Source organism: Anguilla anguilla, chromosome 11, assembly GCF_013347855.1.
Source record: "Anguilla anguilla isolate fAngAng1 chromosome 11, fAngAng1.pri, whole genome shotgun sequence".
NCBI lineage: Eukaryota > Metazoa > Chordata > Actinopteri > Anguilliformes > Anguillidae > Anguilla > Anguilla anguilla.
This window is the reverse complement of record NC_049211.1, coordinates 9,343,404-9,364,665: the sequence shown is the minus strand read 5'-3', so window position 1 is coordinate 9,364,665 and position 21,262 is coordinate 9,343,404. Positions and strand designations below refer to the sequence as shown.

The 21,262-nt window shown below is 43.0% G+C and overlaps 1 protein-coding gene across 2 annotated transcripts in view; it reads right to left on the bottom strand.

Moving 5' to 3' along the window:
• prkcz (protein kinase C, zeta) overlaps window positions 1-21,262 on the bottom strand; it is a 138,856-nt gene that overhangs the window by 113,106 nt on the left and 4,488 nt on the right. For both annotated transcript variants that reach the window (XM_035381240.1, XM_035381241.1), the window contains 3 exons: window positions 4,531-4,652; window positions 3,250-3,339; window positions 2,403-2,453 (listed from right to left, as the gene is read on the bottom strand). In XM_035381240.1, coding sequence (XP_035237131.1) covers window positions 2,403-2,453; window positions 3,250-3,339; window positions 4,531-4,652 — 263 coding nt within the window. Of the gene's footprint in view, window positions 1-2,402; window positions 2,454-3,249; window positions 3,340-4,530; window positions 4,653-21,262 lie in introns of those variants that run through there.

The window sequence follows — 21,262 nt, the reverse complement described above, 5'->3', positions numbered from 1 at the left end:
AGTAATTCAACCTCTGACAACAGCACATTTACAATTCACATCATCACCTGTCCATAAAACCTGGGTTATTATAAAAAAGGGACATGCAGACCTGCAGGCTAACAGCCCACAACCAAAGCATATAATTCAAAAGCATATATAAAGCATGTCTGTAATTAAACCTGACAAGCAAATGAAGATTGTTGAATGGCACTCATTTCCAAATACTGTTGGCCAAAAAAAGACAGGCAGAGCAAGAGACACTTTCATTTTCATCCAAGGAGAAGTGGGCTGTGTTTGTCACTGGGAGAAGGCTATGGGCTAACAAAGCCCAGAGTCTGAACTTCCTGTCTGATCCTCTCTCAAACCAGAAAGAATGCTCTAAGTAGAGCGCAGACCTCCAAGGCACAACAATCTTCCTTCGCGTGAATGCGCACAGCAAACGCCTCAGCAATCCAGTCATCACTTTCTGAGACATGTCTGGCCTGATGGGGGCGTGACAGGAAAGGCCATGGGGTCACTATAATCAATCGATTTCTTTTTCCTGGGAATGTGAATGAGCTCAGCAAATTTCATGGCAATCCAGCCATTACGTTTTGAGATATGTTGATCACAATCTGAAAGTTTGGCCCGACTGAGGCGCTAGAAGAAAGGTCATTGGGGGGGGGGGGGGGGGTCACCAAAATCAATATATTTCCTCCACTTGGGTCCATAAATGTACGCAGCAAATTTCACGGTAATCCAGCAATAACTTTTCCAGATATGACTATCATGGATGGACAAATGGATGGACAATGTTACATAACTTCCTAGGCGGAGGTAGCTATCCTGCATGCATGTTGTGCCCTCCAATATGCACATACCCTTCTATCAGATAGAGACACAACAGCCGCTGCATTGTATAAGGCTGGTAGACTGTAACAGCTGCCAAAGGTTGTTTCCCCATGTGCTGAATTAAGGGTTGGAGTACATGACCCATCTGTACATTCCAGTTTATAGTTTTGTTATAAACCTCGTCACTCTGGAACATTGTACACGATTGCATGAACACATGACTTCTTGTTGTATTCTTTTAATTCAAGCCAAGAAAATATGTTTTATTTCATCATTTTAGTAAATCACCCATTGGAGACATATAGTTTATAGCATGCACATATTGCTTTGCATGTAATACAGAAGTGCTGAATATATTTACGAGTGTGTGTGGGTGTGTATGTGCGTGTTTGTGTGTGTGTGTGTGTGTTTTATCTGTGGCAATATGACTATATGAGTCATGAGGAAACAAATTAGCAACAAAGACCACGCCATATGCTGAAGAAAAGCCTCATCAGGTATCAACACACAACACCGCTCCTCCCCGACCTCTCACCACTTCCTTCTTTTCTTCCATTACGTACACTCTGCCCTCACCTGTCCATTACCAGATTGCTCTGATTATTTACTTCATTTTTTTGGCCATGTTTATAATTCTGGTTTTCAAAAGAAAAAATGATGAACATGAACTCAAAAAACCGGGGGGGGGGGGGGATGTATGGGGGTTGTTGGGTTACCATTTTAATATTGCACATTTTCAACCCTTATGGATAATGAACTAACAAGCAATCTCCACAGCTGACTTCCTTCAGCTGATTAACAGAAGGTCTCCAGGGCATCTGTCCATCTGTCTACACTGGAGGGTGGTCAATACAGACGAAGGATCATTCACTACACTGAACAACCCTCAATACTCCAAGCAGATATGGGCACAGTGCATAGTGTCCGATACTGCATCCTCCCCCTCCCCATCATGGGGTTTTCTACTTAGTGGGGATCTGACATCAACAGAGGCCTTTTTTTTTGACCATATTGCCATTTCGGGAAAAGAAAAATCACACAGGGGTAGGTGGGTAAGAAATACGTGTGGACACGCAGTGTCCATGCCACAGTAAAGCCCTGCTTCAGGACAGTTTTAGCCTCCCCTCTGGAAGTCATCCATTTCACACATGAAACCAAAATCAATTGAGTTCCTATAAATGGCTCCGCACACAGTCAGCAACTCTTTAATGCACCGTAGAACCCAATATTAACACAGTTCCCTGCCACAGTCAAACATTTTTTAAGTATGTTACGGGTTGTTAAAATACCTCAATTATTTGGCCTGATTCCAAACTCGATTAAGCCGTGTTAAACTCAGAAGTGCAATAGAGAATAACCTCTCCTCTTTTAAACGTACTCAGAAAGGCAGAAATATATATAAAAAATAACCACACACAAACTGGACTACATCTCCCGATTTGTAGCCACGGGTTCTGTTTTTTTTTCCTGCGGGAGAGGGCCAGCCTGAGCGTGGCTCCGTAACAGAAGCTGCGTTTCGGTGACCTGCGGGGTGTTTATGAACGGGTTTTCGGCGAGCGACAGCGCGTCACCCAACGGCAAATACTCACTGTCTTCTCCCGGGCACGGCATGCCAGGCCTCTCCGGAATACCGGGAAAAACTGCGGGAGAAAAGCGGGAATGTCGCGCATCAGCACACCTCAGCATCGCGTCGGCTGAAGAGAGCACCGGCAGAACTGGCCCTTGGATCTTGGAAAAAAACGATTTCTACACTACGTGCATTCAGAGACTCGCTGTACACACATGATGCCTTTCCGATCGTCTCCTGCTGTGGTATTGATTTCCCCTAGCTCACCGCCCCCCCGCCCCCCGCCCCCCTTTCCTTGATGTAGAAAGAGACCAGCTCTGGAGAATGTCAATTCACTGGCACATTTAGCTGTGCTTTAGCAGGGGCCCCCCGAGTTCTGCCTGTACCAAATTATTATTCTGCTGTTGTTCTGCATCCTAATGTCTGTTGTGATGATTCATGATTGGTGTGCAATAAGACCTGTTATTCCATCGCCGCTTCAGATGAAAACACTGAGTCATTTTCACAACTGTGTATATTAAATTAAATTATTGATTTATCACAAAGGCGTCAAACCAGCCTTGGCTGAGCGCAGCAAAGTACAATGTACATTTTTGCTTCTCGTTTCTTGAGGATGGCTATTCTCTTGCATTTTTATTTGAGGGTAAATATTGATCTTGGTTGAGATACATTGGAACAGGGCAGACTGTCTAGGTCAGGACTGTGCTCATCCACCCCTGAACAGTTGCGAAGTCCTTTTTGATAAAAACAGGACTGTTACAATTGTCTTCAGGTTCACACATATCCTGATTTTACAAAGATGCTCCATTGTCACCAAGAGTGAGAGCCGTTGTTTTCGGTAGGGACGGTGAAGGAACGATGAAAGATACCGTGAAGGAGGAGTCCCGACTTCCGGTGGCGGCTGTAGAGGCGAAAAGCTTCCTCCAGCTCCATCTGCGAGGAAATGGTGCACGGATCGCCTAGGAAGAGACGGCAAAAACAAAACAACAAAAAAAAGTACGATAATGAATACAGTTCATCGACAAGATCAGCAAGAACTTGTCTCATACTCCAGTAAATTCCAGGAATAATGAGCAAGCGGACAAATTACATGGTATAAAAAAAAATTTCAAAAACCTGCAGATTGAGAAATTAAAGGAAACTGTCAGAGGAGCCATCACGAAAAGTGTTCCAGGAAAGCTTGGCAGGGTTTTTATTCATCAAAACCCATCCTAGCGACTCACGACCCACTCAGGCAAAAAGGAGGATCTGACTAAAAATATAAAAAGCTTTGAAATCTAAAGTCTCTGTATCCTCAAGCAGCACGCTCAACGGCATTTTGCATCCAGCGACGCAAGTAGACAGTCTCGCTGTTTCACAGACGTGACTCTCCTCAGAATATGCATCGGCCCCTTATAAAATTTCACTGCTGGACTGAATGGGCCTTTTCACCCTCCTGTGGACACTACAACACTTGTACTCCCTCCAGGTGAAAGCAATGCAAAGTTTTCAACCCATATATCCAGCGTAATCATACAGCTGATCCTGAGAACTGTTTAGTCCTACTCTGGAAAGTGACCTAGGCTGAAACAAGACGGAGTTAAACAGAAGAAAGGGCTTTACACACTCGAGACGATGATGTGGGGAATATGTCTGACACTGGCTGAGATTGCAGGAGATAAAGTAGGAGTGGACCATGATGGTAGAGCCCTGAATACCAAGCCTAAAATCAGCTTTTCTACACCACAAGATCACCATTCAGCCAAAGAGTGTGCTTTGCACTGGTCACTACTGAGGACTACTGTTCTTTAGCTGCTATACCACACTTCCGCTGCAGTGGACCACAACAAACATCTGTTTTTTTGGGGGCTTTTTCAAAATATTTTCTATGACTGACAGAGGGACACAAAATCGTTTTTGTCACTAAGAGAGGAAGTGTTTTTTTGTTGCCTTTTTTAATTTAATGTTTCATTTGTGTGTTTTCTGTAATGTCCCAAAACCATGCAGTGTTTAGTACACTCAGTGACGGGCCCGATCTCAGCCCCACCCCCACAGGAGGATTTAAACGCGTAACAGTCTGCAGGACCTCAGCCTAATCTGGCCTTAAGACCCTGACGGGATTGGCGCTACCTCCCAGAAACTGCAGGGAAGACCAGGTAAAGAGCACACACCTTCATCGTCGATCCACTTGAGAGTGAGTGGCAGCTGCTGGGGCAGGCTGCACATGACTCTGACCTCATCGCACAGGTCCACGTAGGTCATCGATGAATCCAGGTCAGTGATCAGCATGTCCCTACGGAAACACATCCAGGTCAGTGATCAGCACGTCCATACAGAAACACATCCAGGTCAGTGATCAGCATGACCCCACAGAAACACATCCTGGTCAGTGATCAGCATGACCCTACAGAAACACATCCAGGTCAGTGATCAGCACGTCCCTATGGAAACACATCCAGGTCAGTGATCAGCATTACCCTACAGAAACACATCCAGGTCAGTGATCAGCATGACCCCACAGAAACACATCCAGGTCAGTGATCAGCATGTCTATACAGAAACACACCCCGGTCAGGGAACAGCATGAAGCTACAAAAACACATCCAGGTCAATGATCAGCATATCCATACCGAAACACATCCAGGTACTTTGAGAGTATTCCAAATCAACCCTAAATGTTTCACATTGTAGGACTGCATACATTTCTGCTCATAAACCTGTAAATAAGAAATGTATTATGGGACCCGATTATGATTAGGTACATTTCATCTCTATGGTAACTGCCTGGTATCATATTGTAAATAATAATTCCCTTAATTCTACCCCATTCAGATGTTCCACCAGGTTATTTCCCAAAATAGCTAAATTCGTTTCATGGAACGAAGAGTAGGCCTACCCCTTTAAGGAATACATTTGGAAACTTGAAACAAAGAGCTACCCTTAAGGCCGCTTTTGGGAGTTTACCTGTGCTAAATGGCTTCTTTCAGTATTGCCTTTTAAGCTATTAGCCGACTGCTATTAGCACAAGCAAGTTGAGGATTACACCGACGTTCCTCTCGAGTTCAGCTGCTCCACCTTAATGAATGGATGAGAGCTGGTGAAGTAAGTGGCTCATAAAAATCCAATCACTGCTTGAAACAGAACATTTATTCCTTTATTCTTTAACTTTACACTCCACCCCATTTCAAGAGGAATTCTTCCTTTTTCAGTTCAGGACTCCAGGGAAACAGTCACGCTCAGAATTTAATCTGTCGGAAAATGAGTTATTCAAGCACAAACAAACACACTCACACAACATCAGTCTTTTTAATGAGCACTTAAAATCCACAATTTTACAAAGTCTTTCTGTTTTGTTTTACTTGGAAAATTGCTGAAAAATAATGACACATTCAGTGTCAGTTAAATAAAATACATATACATGCCAGTATAAACCTACAGAGCAATGCTGTGAATTGGCAAACGATCCCAAGCTATTCTTAAGTCCCACCAAAACCTTTGAGCGGCTGTTATAAAACCAGCCGATGTGTTCGACAAGTTTTGTGCTCAACAGGCGAGCAGCACTGAGAACCAGCCAAAGCGAACGGGTCATAAGTGCAGCTCACCTCCAGCCATGCCCATTGGCCCTTTGTGAGAGGGAAGGGCTGCTGTGTTCATCCGGAACTGGCCAGTCCATTTTACTTCCTGTTCTATAGTCTTCTGGGCTTAGAGCTATCATTCCAAGGCTCATTCTACATCCTTATTCACCCCCTCCCCCATTGAGGACACTATTAGTGCCTCTAGGCAGACTATTACACAGTGCCCTTCACTCACATGCAGCGTAGCGATTTATAAATAGGTTTTTTAAAATATCATTATTCACTATAAATTTCACAAGAGTTCACCCCAATTATCCTTTGCAGCTCATTAAGGCCCACAAATCCAATCCCCCCACCCCTCCCCCCCCCCCAGCCACTTCCCCATCCCCCCTGCCGAAGGCTGTAAGCCACAGCCCATGGCTCCACGCCTCCCAGAGTGCAGCGGGCCTCCCAGCACCACAGAGCCACAGGCGGCCGTCATTCAGGGCCATAAGCAGCCTAAAGGTCGGCACTGGGGGGGGGGGGGGGGGGTTAGCGACACTCAGCAGCTTTAAAGAGCTTTACATTAGCATTGCCGCGGCCCTCTGCATCGCCTTGTTCCTGTCTCGCCAGCTTCCTCATCCAGCACACAGCTCATACACTGCATTCAGGAGGAGGGGCAGTAAAACCGGAAGGTGAACGGCCAATACAATAAATCAGTCAAAGTATTTCCTCCCATCCTGAAATAAATGAGAACATGATGCCAGTCCATGGCAGGAGGAGGAAATGCTTTATCACAGAAAATGTCCCTCACGTCAGTGAGACTTCCTCCACAAGTCTGTTGCTGCTAAACAAATGTTAAATATTTGGCCTTATCTCTCTAGTGTGGTCACGGTAGTGATAAGCATCCATTTAGGGGGGAAAAAGGCGCACAGGAAAAAAACCTCATGGGGGCTTCATTAGATTTCAAATGACAGACAATGTTTACAATTCAATTTCTTGTGTTTCCCCCTAACCATAATCCCATTGACTGGAACTGTCCAGGTCCAGCTATCCATGCTTCCTGACTAAGACAGAGTAAAAAAAAAAACAATCCATGGAGATGACAAGGACAGCAAAAATGCCAGCTCCAGACCAAGTCCCCACCTCAGCAGAGGACGCCTCCTACTAACACAAGAGGACGGTGGGGGAGGGGGAGAAGGAGGTACAGTACGCACACTGGAGACACCTAGTGTATCTGCGATGAAAGTGCAATCTGGGAAGGCAGTTAACCTTTGATGAGATTGCGGCTTGAAATGAATCCCTTTTCATTCCAGGAGAAGTCTGTACAACCTTAACAAAAGATTCTCACACATCTCACAAATTCCGTGAAAAGACAAACACCGTAACACCACTGTCTATCTCACTCTGTGTGGTTTCTGCAATTGTCTTTCGGTTGCTTGCCATCTCTGGCATCTGCTACTCTTCCCTGGCCAAGGCCATGAAAAAAGCAGATCGCAGTGGATCTCCGCTGTGGCAACAGACAGAGCGGGGTAGCCATGGCAACCTAAATAGGGGGGCCTTATTGACTTATTAAAAGGACGGTTTCTGCTTTGTGCACAGGAAGAGTTTGAGTCAAATGAAACAACATGCTTCAGACCGTCTATGTCTTCTCCCAATGACCTTCAGTCTCTGCAGCATTGTACGCCAACTGTACTTTTCTATTCTTCTGATATCACTCAGAATAATAATAATCTGAGAAATAAGTACACACATACATTAAAATGCACTTTTTAACCTTTTCATTTATGACTTTCCCAAATGAAAGCGATTTCTCTTGAATTTCAGTAGAATCCACCACAGGAAACATCCAGCTTCCCCTGACTCCCTTAAATGAAAGGGCTTTGTAAATGACCTTATCAAACATTCCAGCCAAAACTCAATTTGATTTTAATGCTGTGAATTTAAAAAAAAAAAATTACACCGAGTAATCAAGTGTGACTGTATTTAATATTTACATTTATTCTGATCTGACATACAGTATATTGTTGAGTATCCCACCTCATTGCAAAAGTGAAACGGCCTAGTACAGTTAGGAGTGTACTTATATTAGTGGGTGTTCTGTTTAAAACAGTGTTGTCCATAACACAATAGAGTCTGTATATTCTGAATAGAATCATCCGAATCAGTGTCCAGGTCTGTGCATAGCAACACTGATACTGTTGCTATGACCAGAAAAGCTTTCTTCAGACCAGAAAAGCAGTAGCAAAATATTTTTAAATATACATCTCTATTTAACGGTCAAGAACAAACTGATGATACAAGATAAACATCAGACATAGTGCATCTTTACAAATCCAAGAGCTCTTTAAAAAAATATATATTTTTTAAAAACACTAATTTAAAATATCCCAAGGTTAATCTATTGAGGGGGGGGTGCAGTAGAAACTGTGAACACAGACAGGAGCACATTCCTGTCAGAGGGACTGAGGGAACATCTTGGCCCAAAGCATGCTGGGTTTTGGACCGCACATCCCCAGCCAAGCCAAGACAGGCAGGAGTCCGTTGACAATACCCCGGCAACAAGCCCCACCCACCCACCCACACAATGCAACATGCTCCACCAGGGAAATCCAGGCACTGCTTCATGACTGCACTGCTTCTGTCACATTGTCTCTTGTTACAATTCTGCAACACAAAGAACCTCAAATGCCTTTAAAAAAATAAATAAATAAATAAGACACAGCATCTGGGTGAGGGAAACAATGCAGTCTGAAACCAAACGGACCATTCATGGTGTGAATGCACGCCCTCATAAAACACATCACCCCCCCGAGACCCAGACGTGGCCTAATACTGTACAATGCCTCGGTTACACCATACTATACCAAAACTGTGTACAGTACTGCCAATTACAGTATCCTACTCAGTCAGAGACGGGTATGAACAGTCAAAAACTAATGGACATTTGCAAACTACAGTTTGGAAAATGTCAAAAGTGACAGAAGATAAACATCATAAACCACCATGACGCCTAATACTCACACACACACACATGCATGCACTCACACACACACCCGCACAAGCCCCCCAATGAATCATCATTCTGTAGTTCGGTTTTCTTAGGTGTAAAATTTTTTAATTGCACATAGGTTTCTTCCCATCCTAGTACGGACGGACTTGGTTTCAAATTACACTGCATATGGAAGCATAAATCTGCTGCAGACACTCTTTCAAAAATGCTTAAATGGGCCATAAATTAGTCCAGTCAGTGTTCCTGATGACCTTGCCCTCACCCTGAGAATAAAATGCTGTTAGCTATGCTGTCAAAGTGTAGCACTGAAGTAAACCGGTACTTTTTTAGACTCACAAATGTTGGGGCGACATAGCTCAGGAGGTAAGACCGATTGTCTGGCAGTCGGAGGGTTGCTGGTTCAAACCCCGCCCTGGGCATGTCGAAGTGTCCTTGAGCAAGACACCTAACCCCTAACCCCTAACTGCTCTGGCAAATGATAGGCATCAATTGTAAAGCTCTTTGGATAAAAGCGCTATATAAGTGCAGTCCATTTACCATTTACAACCCAATCCTGTTGTACATGCACTTTTTAAAACAAAATGAAACAGGGAGGGGTAATCAAGTGAGATGCTGGTGTAAATCTGTGATAATTATGGCACAGTCAGCACAAGAAACACTTCTTCTCTGCCAGCTCCAACACAGTGGCAAATACCTTACCCCGCCCCATAACCCTTGTACTGTTTGCACAGCACAGATTTAACTGTCACTCAAGGGCGCCGGCAAGGTGTGTCACAGGAGTTCTGGAGCACTGAGAGAGGGTGGAAACGCCGCATGTTTGAGCACCATTGTGACATCACTAATCTCCATGTCAATCACTGTGCGCCAGGAAACTCTTCCCTCCCCCCCCCATGTTATCAGTGAATGTCATGAACTGGTAATGTGGAGTAGGGCTAATTCCTGACAGGCAGCTAAATGCATTTTACACTACTATGTTCGGCAGGCAACTGTGTGCCTCTGATAAGCACAGACGACAGAATTTCCTAATGAAACGGAGGAATTTAGTTTCCTATCAACATTAAACAGTTGTTTGTATCAAGTTCAAGTTTCAAACAGAACAAATCAAAAAATTGCTTCCTCAATTGCGATTTTCTTCCCGCAGAACATCAGTCGTCACAGTCAGACACATTCATGTGTTGCACATGTAGTGATAAGATGGAACACGACAAACACGACATGGTATTCCGACCCGCTTTCTCGGGAAGGGTGACTGATCAACGCAATCTCCATCTCCCTCACTTCTGGATGGCTTGTTAATCATAAATTCGCCTTCCAGCAGGCTAAGAGACCTTTGCCTGAATCAGAAACTTGGGAAATTGTGTATCTACGGTCTCATTCCGATGATTCGTATTCCGGAGAGCATGAACATCTCCTTCTGCAAGCCAGCTACATAAACAGGGATAAGTTGCGGAAATTGCAGAAATTAACTCCAGCATATAGGCTACATGCACATGTGATTGGGCATTCAGCAGACTGGGGGGTGGGGGTGGGGCGGGTGGGGGGCTTAAAAAAGAAGGCACCTTGTTGTGTTCAGGTAAAAGCAAATCCTGCCTGACTCTCATAACCACAGTGACAAATCACATTCCGTAGCCCAATAACATGCTCAGCTCAGGATAACAGAAAAAAAACTCAACTGCACAATACTGAACTGCACAATTTGGCCTTCTAATATTCCTGTTAGCCATCACCTCAACCTGCTTAACCCATTTTATTTGCTGTGATAGATCTCTTATAGCATCTCTGCTATATTTCATTCTACCGCTACTTTACACAAGGCCCTCTATAGCCAGGTTCCTCTCAAGATTTCTTCCCATTGGGAGTTTCTCACAAACATTTCAGGGTTTTCTCCCCACTGGAGAAATCCCTCATGTGCTTCAAGCCTGATGTTTGCTCTGTTTGCTCTTTTTTCTCTGTCTCTTGCCTTGCTACTCTGTTAAGTGTCCTTGTGACAGTTCTCTGTAAAAAAGCGCTATACAAATAAAATTGAACTGAACTTAAAAAAACTGCAGCAACAAAATGTGTATGTGTGTGTGTGTGGGGGGGGGGGGGGGGTTGGGGGAGGAACAAGAAACATTCTCTAAATGTGAGGCCACACTGACACTCCGAAGTTCAACGGGCTGGGAAGAAAATAAAAACCGAAAGTTACACATGGGTGGAGTGTTTGCAGTCAACTTACCCTGCACTCAATTACACAGCAAGCGGCCCCCTTGTGTCCCAAGAAATATGAGCTGACTGCACTCAGCACAGAACTCAAAAGAACACATTTTTCATGGTGGGGAAACGGTGGTGGGATCCAAGGACAAGAGCATTTGTTTGATGTGAGGAAAGACACCAAGTCACTCAACGGTATGCTCCTCATAGACAAATCATTGGCATTCAGACTTCTGAAGACAGCCAAATCCCCAGTAAACATTACTTCCACTACGGCAGGGAGGTCGGGTAACATTAAAAAGGTATGTGAGGACAGTATTGCTCAAACTGAAGGATAGCCAAGTCAAACAGGGCTTTTATCAGAGTTACAGACGATATAAAGGCAGCAGAAAATTTCATAACGTCACAAAAAAAATACAAACTCACACTGTAGCAATGCAAGCTAATCCAAGGGCACACAGCAAATAGGGAAAAGAGCTTATTATTCAGCACCAGAGGAGCAAACATTCAGATGTGTCAGAGGTTGATAAATCCATACCTAACTGGACATTTCAATTTAAACACCATAGCATAAATACATGTATACGCAGCTTAAACTGCTTATGGAAGAGTAATGACTTATAATTCCACCTTATAAAGCATAACCTCATTAAATTACTGCTCTATGCTAACGTTTTCCAAGAAGCACATGAGCTCCTAAAATGAAAAATTTAGAAGCACACTTCTGAATCCCAACAATTATGCATGCTCCTAAATCATTTTTCCAGTTAGCACATAGCCTACCAATTTTCAGGGGCAAATGCTCTTAAAATGGGAGCGCTGTAGAGTCCTGTTCCTGTATTGATATTACTCTCACACTTAGGCCCACCATACAACAACCTGATTTACAGTAAACAAAATGAAAGAAAAAATTGAAATGCACCCGATTCCTGCAGCAGATGGCAAATGCAACCAACCTAAATGGCAGGGTCAAGACCTTACAGCAGTGGTCTCCAACCCTGGTCCTAGAGAGCTACAGGGTCTGCTGGTTTTCCAGCATTCCCACTCATTTTAGGAACTCATTTTCCAGGACTTTTCAAGGACAATTTCCATGACTTAGACTTACAGACATGAAACATGGACAATGGTAACCCAAAGCTGGTGGGGGGCAGGGGGAGGGGGAGGGGGGGGGGTTGGGCGGCAATGTGCAAGTACCTTAACCATTCAAAACTCTGTGCTGCCGTGTAATCTCAGCAGCTAATAAAAATAAGGAGAAAAATGCAGAAAAATATGCAATCTCAGCTCTAAATATATTGTTTAATAGCTTGACTTATAGCCTAGCCTACAATTTTACAGGACCTCACAAACATTTCCAGGACATTTTGTTAATTTTCTCATTTTTCAAGTGTTTACCATGACTGGAAAACTAGTCAAAAGATTTCCAGGTTTTCAAGGTTTTCCAGGACGAGTGGGAACCCTGTTTTCATAGTGACTCTGCACTCTCAATTAGAGCAGTTGATCACACAGTTAACTCAACTCACCTGGTGTCTTGGGTCTCAAGTGGGTGCTGATTTTAAGGTGAAAACAAAAACCAGCAGATCCTGTAGTTCTCCAGGACCAGGGTTGGAGACCACTGCCTTATAGTCTCTGGCCAAGGAGACTGAGAGAAATTGCGCACACTGTTTTTATACCAAGGATTCTGAGCGGAACTACGACACATCATCATAACATAAGTACGGTAAATGGTAAATGGTAAATGGACTGCATTTATATAGCGCGGCGATTGAACTGGCAACCCTCCAACTGCCAGACAAGCGCTCTTACCTCCTGAGCTATGTCGCCCCCTATGTATGTATGTACATAGGGGTATGTATGTAGCTAAAGAATAAAAACTGTTTGTCCATTGGCTCCTGAAATTTCAGGAAGCCAAGTCTAAGAAAGGTAAGAGCGGCACGGGTGGCAGTGTAGTATATTGGGTAAGGAGCTGGCCGTGTAACCTAAAGGTCATACAGTAGGTCGTAGGCTAGGACACTGCCATTGTAACCTTTAGCAAGGTACTTAACCTGCATTGCTTCAGTATAGGCTACATCCAGCTGTACAAATGGATGCAATGTAAATGCTATGTAAAGAGCTGTATAGCTCCGGGTGAGGTCATCTGCTGAAAAGGCTTGTAATGTAACGTAATAATTAGCTACACATGGCTTTACGAAACACAACGGTGGCCCACGCACAGCAGTAATCTGAAATGACCAAGAGGTTTTACACTGTCTGTCTCAGTTGGGAGCGATAGACAAAGGAATAAATATTGTGATGCAATTTCCTGATGAAAGCACACACCTCTTGGCGATGAATATAATGCCAGCAGACATTTCTTTATCAGTGCTTTGCATTCCCGCTTGCGGGATTACAACACATGGAGATACGGGAACAACCAGTTGGGAAATGCACATCAGCATACTTTCCACAGCACTCCAACTCCCCCCCCCCCCCTCCCCCAATAAAACTGGACCAAGAGCATTCTTGATCCGCTGTTGCATTGTAAGGTCCTCTATTTTCACACCCCTCACACCCAGTACTCCCCAAAGGACAGGTCCGAGAGCACAATGCCACACACACACCGCTTTGTTATAGGAAAGATTTCCTTCTCTCAAGGTGCTTTAGCCTACTTTCGGCGCCACGGTTATATGCTTGTGAAACTTGCGGAAAAACTTACCGTATGCCAGTTAATACCCAACGGGCCTTGGTAATGTGTGTAGGGACATTAAGACAAACTTAACACCATTCATAACCTTGCACCTCCACTGGTGTCTGAGATCAAAGAGCAGGATAGGCAGTATCGTCCAATCGTCTTCCCCGCTGAAAATATTGTGTGTACTTTCTTTGTGGAAAAGATAAATGTCAACGATCTTTCTATGATACTACATTGAAACAGTATATTACTAGTATATTCCACCCGATTTTAAATGGATGTCCTTTGTGCAGTTGCTGTAATTGTACACTTTTCACAGTGTCGCGCAGATTCACACGCTGCAGTATCACATTTCTGATAGACTTCCTGTGCTCAGTGAACCACAGCCCACTTCGTCAAGGGCACCATTGGCAGCCCTGATAAGAATGAATGCATCTGACCGCAAATTCTGAATTGTTTTTTATCTGTGGTTTACTTGGTGGGCAGGGGGGGCTGAAGATGAAAGCTTTTGCAGTGTTTCAATCAGAAAATATTAGATTTTTTTTATTCTCTTGCTCCAGCAACCCTGACCAGGAATAAGCGGGTATAGATCATGGATGGATTGATACATTTTCTTGTCTTTTTTTTTGGGGGGGGGGGGGGCTAGACAGCTGGACAAGGCTGGGCGCCCATGTGTATGGGGGCTACCCTGTATTGCGGTAGAGCCTGCTACGGTAGGACTGTTGCTGGCAGAACAGTTTATTTTTAATGAAATTACTTTGCATTACAAAGGAGTCTGGTGGATCAGATGTACAGGCTGCCAACTGTTTTTCTCAAAAGCAAAACTGTCAGATGCATTCTGCACCAGCTCACCGCTCGCCCCCCCCCCCTCCCCCCCAAAAGGAAATGGAATGGAAACACTGCTTTTTCTGTCAGTCTTTATTTGACACTGTAAATTACATACACCCTGGTATTTCTGAGACATTAAGACCTCTCTACTAAAAGCCACATTTCTCCATTACAATGTAGGCCTACACTGTTCAAGCAGTACTGCAGAGCACCTACAACTAAGACACACATTACAGACCCAGAAGAGTAAAACACATTTTAAAATGTAAATTAATTAATTAATTAATTAATTAATTAATTTGCATACGAAACTGGTCAATTACAATAACAATCTATTGATCTATGAATCTATGGCGCTCCACTGTGCTGGATTACGATCACAATCCAGGGCAGTGGATACCTACAGATTCACTCTTATAAGCCTCAAACTCTGACCCAGAGAACAGTAAGAGGTGTGTGGCTGCACTGAATCCTGCAGAGGACCACCTGCTCAAAGACAGACCCACTGTAAAAATGCAACTACGCAATTTTATTTCCATGAAATATATGTTTTCCACATTGACTGTTTGGATCAGGGACGGTGACTGAGGCTCCAACCTGAACAACGCTGTTCACGTACTGTAGCTATCGACAAAAAAAGCTGCAGTATTACCAAAGCTGTCTGGAGTAACTGCCAACATTACAGCACTACACCAAATCCAGAGGAGGGAAACAGCAAGTCAAAATGTATAATCCTAAGATCCCTATCTTTACTGCAGCACTCATGTGATGTAAAATTTTTTTTAAAAACTCAAAAACTCATTCCTCAGCACCCTCCACCTCCAAAGAGAATTCCGTCCAATCACTGAGCTCATCTTCAAAATATATGCACACAATAAGGGTCACGTGAAGTTCACGCCTTGATGTCTGGCTCTGGGTCTCTATGGAAACGCGGATGACAGGCCTATTCCTTGCCTAGAAGGTGTACAGTATCAAAAACCAACATGTGAAAAGCAGAAGCGCTCAGTTAGTTATTCAAGTTGTCAGACAGACCTCTTAAATGCATTAATTGAAACTTGCCTCAACATTTCACTCAGCAGGTAAAAATGTGTGTCCTCGTAGAATTAGCATCAGCGCTACACCGATGGGTTCAAATTCTCCACAGACGAGAAAAGGAAAATCTAAAAACTGACTACGTAAAAAAAATTAATGGTCCCATGCCTCATCTGGTATAAAATCCTATACGTAAAAAAGCCAGATTTATTTAAAGCACTCAAGTCTGTTCTTTGAGTACTGTGACATTTCCCCACACACCGGCTTAAAACACACAGGGCACCTCTGCATCTACATTAAAAAAATGAATGCATTGTTGCAAAGCCACAACAGAGGCAAAATCGGAGCTGCAGGCTACATTCAGCAGGGGTTGGCATGTGATAAGAGCATACCTCATATCTCACTGCAGAGACGCATTCCAGAATTTTCCAAGCACAGCGCCTCTTAGATCATGGCATTCCGCTCCACCCAGCATGCACTGGGGAGACCATACATCACCATTTAAATTTATTTTTTAAATGACAAGTAACTGTAATCCACATTTTTTGGAGGATTTCCGCCATCCACTGCAAAGCTCACATCGGCCATGTCCTTCAGAGAACACCACTAACTCCATGTTTCAGCTATAATAAAAAAGTTAAAACAAAAACAAACAAAAAACTGAAACAAAAGTATTAAAACTAATGTCTGCCATAACTAAAGGCCTGTCATTACTGTCAGCCAAACCTAACTAGTCCCTCACACTTAAAATAGCAAAAATATGAAAATATGGGGCAAAAATGTTTTATGTAAATTACTGCCCACAGTAACTTACTTAGGTTACAAACACAGATGCGCAATTTCAACTGAACGTTTTCTGATCTCTAAAAAGCATACATTTTTTCAAAGATTTTCCTTTAGAAATTGCTCTAAAAGGCAGAGTAATAAGTATTGTGGATTAACAGCTTACTGCAATTAATTTAGCCTGTGCATGTTGCTTCTTGGTCATGAACATCCCCATCATGAAAGCCACAGAGGTTTTGTGGAAGTCTATCCTGGTGCACTTTGAATGCCTAAACCTACAGATGAATTTATTCACTCGCAATGCAAAACAAATTTAGCATTATTATTCATTCAAAAGCAATCTCTGAAACAAATTTTTCCTTAATAATATCCTCTGAGCTATGTAGACATTTTTCAGGACCATGCATTGTAAGCACAAAATATGGGTATCAGTGTATTTTAAGAGTCCAAAAGTGTTTTATGTCCAAAAGCAGAGGAAGATAAAAATTATTATATAGCTGACACTATACGCCACATTTTATGCTATCCCAAATTTGATTTTACAAAACGCCTCAGTATTACTGCATTACACAAGCACACGGGCACAACATTTAACCTGGGTATGAACGATGAGAGGATCTATAATCCTTTGGTTTGGGCATCTCATTTCAGTGACCACTCACAGAATCTAGTCTGACCCTGACGGAGAAAGTATTTGTGTTGCTTAAATCAAAGCAGCAGCAGCGATTTCATATGAAGGATTGCACTGCGTCAGCATACAATACCGATGTCCGCACGCAGTCCGTCACGCTGCACTCCCTAAATCAGACCTGAGCCCAATCTGAGCCCAGTCGTTTCTCACAGAGGACAGCATAGTGCCCGTCGGTGTGTCTGGGGGGCATTGTGGGAAACCGGTCTCTCAGGAGCGAGAGAGAGAGGGAGCAGAGAAATGAGATGCTCACCCGCACATCTGAGCAAAACAACAGTCTGAGCTAGCGAGAGATCACAATCCATTACTCAAACATGATTCAAACATTCAAACATGTTTTAATCAATTCAGTCTGATTGGTATTTGTAGGTTTGTTAATTTGCACAAAATAAACAAATATCATGGTGACGTAATCCAGAGATGTGCTTTTTTAATCAATATTCATGAAGGACAGCCAGGTGAACATAAAACAACAGGTAACTCACTCATACTGCATTTTCTAACAAAATGAATGACTGAATGTGATGTATGAATCCGTGTTATCTTGTTCTGTAATATTCTTCCAAATAATAAAACATTCAAGCTCATACCAGGTATACAATTAAGGTCTACAATCACCCATCATCATCACATTACATTTTGGCTTTTAGCATACGTTCTTTTCCACAGCAACTCACACTGACAAACCTACAATTTGTACATAAAATTCATTTCTACAGCCAGATATTTCACCAAAGCAATTCGGGTTAAGTACCTTGGCCAATGATACAACAGAGGCTCAGCTGGGACTCAAACCCACAATCTTCTAGTCATAAGCCCTAACCCGGCAGCAGTTTTTAACGAAATGAGATGCTGAATTTCTACAGAATGTTGCATTTATTGAGCATATTGCTGAGGAGTGCAGAACGGAGCGTAAATAAACCAAGCAGCGGAAGAGGGGTTTAGGACGAAAAGACGTTCAAATAGCATGATTACACGTAGAAAAAGAGAATCAGCTGTTCAGCTCGCCCAATCAAAACAGCCAGCCGCCTGTGAAATGGGCCTTGCTTCACTGTCAGCATTATGCTAACTAAAGCTCACGAGATTGCTCGACAGCCCTCTCCCGTGTTCTTTTTCACCAACGACATACACGTTTACAACAGGCCCCACAAGCTTGGCTGCACACCAACAGGCCAAGGAAATCTGGGCAGAATTAGGGATAAATAATATGGTGGGCCCACAACCGGTTGCTAGGCAACAGACGGGATTAGGCTGTCTGTATGTCGACTCTAAACCCAACAGGGCTTGCATAGTAGTTTCTTTCCCATCCCTTAAATATTTTTAGAGGTGGTAGGAGCCAGTGCATTCAGAAAGCATAGAAATTAATTGAACCCATGGCAATTTTTCGACCACCTACCATCTACAATAAACACTGGTGGCAGTAACACCTGTGGAAACCAGTGAAGTGGTAGACAGTGGTCAGAGGTTCAATTCCCCGGTTGAACGCTGTCATTGTGCACTTGAGCAAAGTACCTAACCTGAATTTCTGTACAAACTGATTAATCGCCAGTATTATTATTATATAAAATTTAAATATAAAACTTTCAACAGGACAATCTGACAAACACTCAGAGCTGTTACCTGTTTGCACCTACTTTGAATAGACGGAAAAGGAAGCATAGAAACCGTATTCATTTGACAGTCCTTGAACTTCCTAGATTTGGTACATTTGAGTACAGTGGATTTCTTTCAGGTGTGAGTGTGAATGCAATGGGTCAGCCAATGGCAGAAGTCACACCAGCTTGTTTCCACCTCCCCTTTCCCATTGAAACGGTGTTTCTAGTAACTGCAATTTAAAACCTAAATGTCAATCTTACTAAATGAACCAAGAAGTCTTAACTTGGGGGGGAAAAAAAACAGAATTAAGTCATTATAATTCAAAAACAGTACAAAAAGATTTCAAGTTAAAAGGACCAGTGAGTACTTTCAGAGACTAAGCTGTCCTACTTAAATGGTTCAAGGTAATTGGTTTCCTGAAGCCACAGGAGCAAAATAACTCTTGCGTTTATATCCTGTACTACAGGAGGCCTGTATGAAATGCGAGACACTACATGTTAGGCTCCTACTGATATATGACGTAATTGTATAAGACTATGTAGCATTTCGGTGTACAACCAAATAGTTTATTATTTTGTGGCATCAGGTTTGGGTCCTTTGCGTTTTAGACCATGCTTTGCAGTTTAGACTGTGCTTTGTCTTTTAGACCATGCTTTGCAGTTTAGACTGTGCTTTGTGTTTTAGACTGCGCTTGCACCTGAAGTCCCTTAGTTCTGTGGTTCCCAAACCTCTCCTTGGGGACCCCCAAACAGATCCAGGTATTTGCTGTGTTCCATCTCGAGCACACGTGATATAGCCTAACAAATCAAGCCCTTGATTAGTTACAGGTACATATGTTGTCAGAGTTGGATGGCTTTTTAAAAAAGCAGAAGGCCAAACCTGCAACTAAACAGTTTCAAAAATCTGTCGGCCATGGACATATCAACAACCTTCCTTGCTCAACTGCTGCTGCTATTCAGGGCATGTTTTAAAACCGAGATCGCGAATACACACTTCAGTCTCCTAACTTCCGAAAATGCTTATTGTTCATCGCCCAGTAACCTTCAACGAGGTAACACAACAGGGATGGGCTGATCTAAAGTAACCTGGAGTACAATAAAAACAACCACTTCTCCTTCCTAAAAGTACAGTTAAGCATACAGTGCGTGCTGGCATTATTTTACTGTTACAGTATTTTTACTGAGTGAGCAGCTCTGGGTCACAGATAAACACAGGGCGTGCTCAAGTGATAATGCTCAAACAGCCCACAATAACTACAAATGGAGAATTAAGTTTGCTATTCATGTGTTCTATGATTTTTTTAATGTAACAAAATTAACTCGAACCGAACTCTCCTTCATAGGTCATCTTCTGAATTCCTGAACCATGCTTACACTGTGGACAGTCTTTTTAAATAAAAACAATAATAGTTAATAACGCTGTCCAAATAAAATACAATGACTCAAAACTGATCAAGATTTTATATCTGTCTTTTTAATACATCTAAAACTTTCCCAAAAATGAAAACACTAGGCCTAATTCAGTCTACCTTTTGAATTTCATGAATTCGCTCATAAGCACAATCCATTCAGAATAATTCAACACTTCTCATTTCCGAAGCACATTTAATATATGAACTCACCTGATTATCTCATCCAACACAAAAAGGCATACAGAGCGCTGCATACAAATACAAATATTAAAAACTCATATCACTGACACATGCACTCCGATCTGATCACAAGCAGAAGGGTGTGGGATGTTTACAAAGGTCCACCCGAACAATAAGCACCCCACAATAAGGAGGCCAGTGCAGCCATAGCAAAGCATATTTAATTAGACAGGAAAGCACCCCTTCAGCTAACCTAAGCTTGAGAAGCCCTGGAAATAAGCCTGTACTACGCATGCTGAGGGCAAAACATTGGAGCTCCCAATAAAATGAAAGGGGAATATCAGACTTTTGAAAGCAAAATAAAACTTCCTCGATGATTATTTTGAAACTTGATTAACAATATTTATATTTAATATAAAAGATTGTGAAAATATGCAATAAAATAAATACATTTTCATAAATATTTTCACAAAACTTTTGGACCAAAACAACCACAAACTGCCACGCATAATGAAATTTATGATCACAAAAAAATAGCCAGATGTGGTTTTCTTTGGTGGTTAAATCACCTGGGTTTTCTGCATTGAATTCACTGGACAGCAAGCTCTTTTGCCCTCAATCATGCGCAGTAGAGGCCGTTTTTCGATCATTCCTAGGCTTCACTGCCTGGCCCCTCCCACGCTGCCCAGGTCCTATGAACGCTCGTGTGCGTGCAGCCCACAGGCCTCAGAACACACACAGCCAGACTGAGTGGCTGTTTGGGCTAATTGAGCCCAAGTACTCTGCCCAGGGGCCCAGAGGTACACAGGGCAGCGGAGCTGGCACACACACACAAAGGTCAGGCTGGCAGAAGGTCACATGACCCTAAATGACCATTCCTGAAGCGGACTCTCACACACACACGCCACAGATCTTTGAGGCTCCTCCCTGGGAACGCCCCTCTGGAATCAGCGTTCCTCT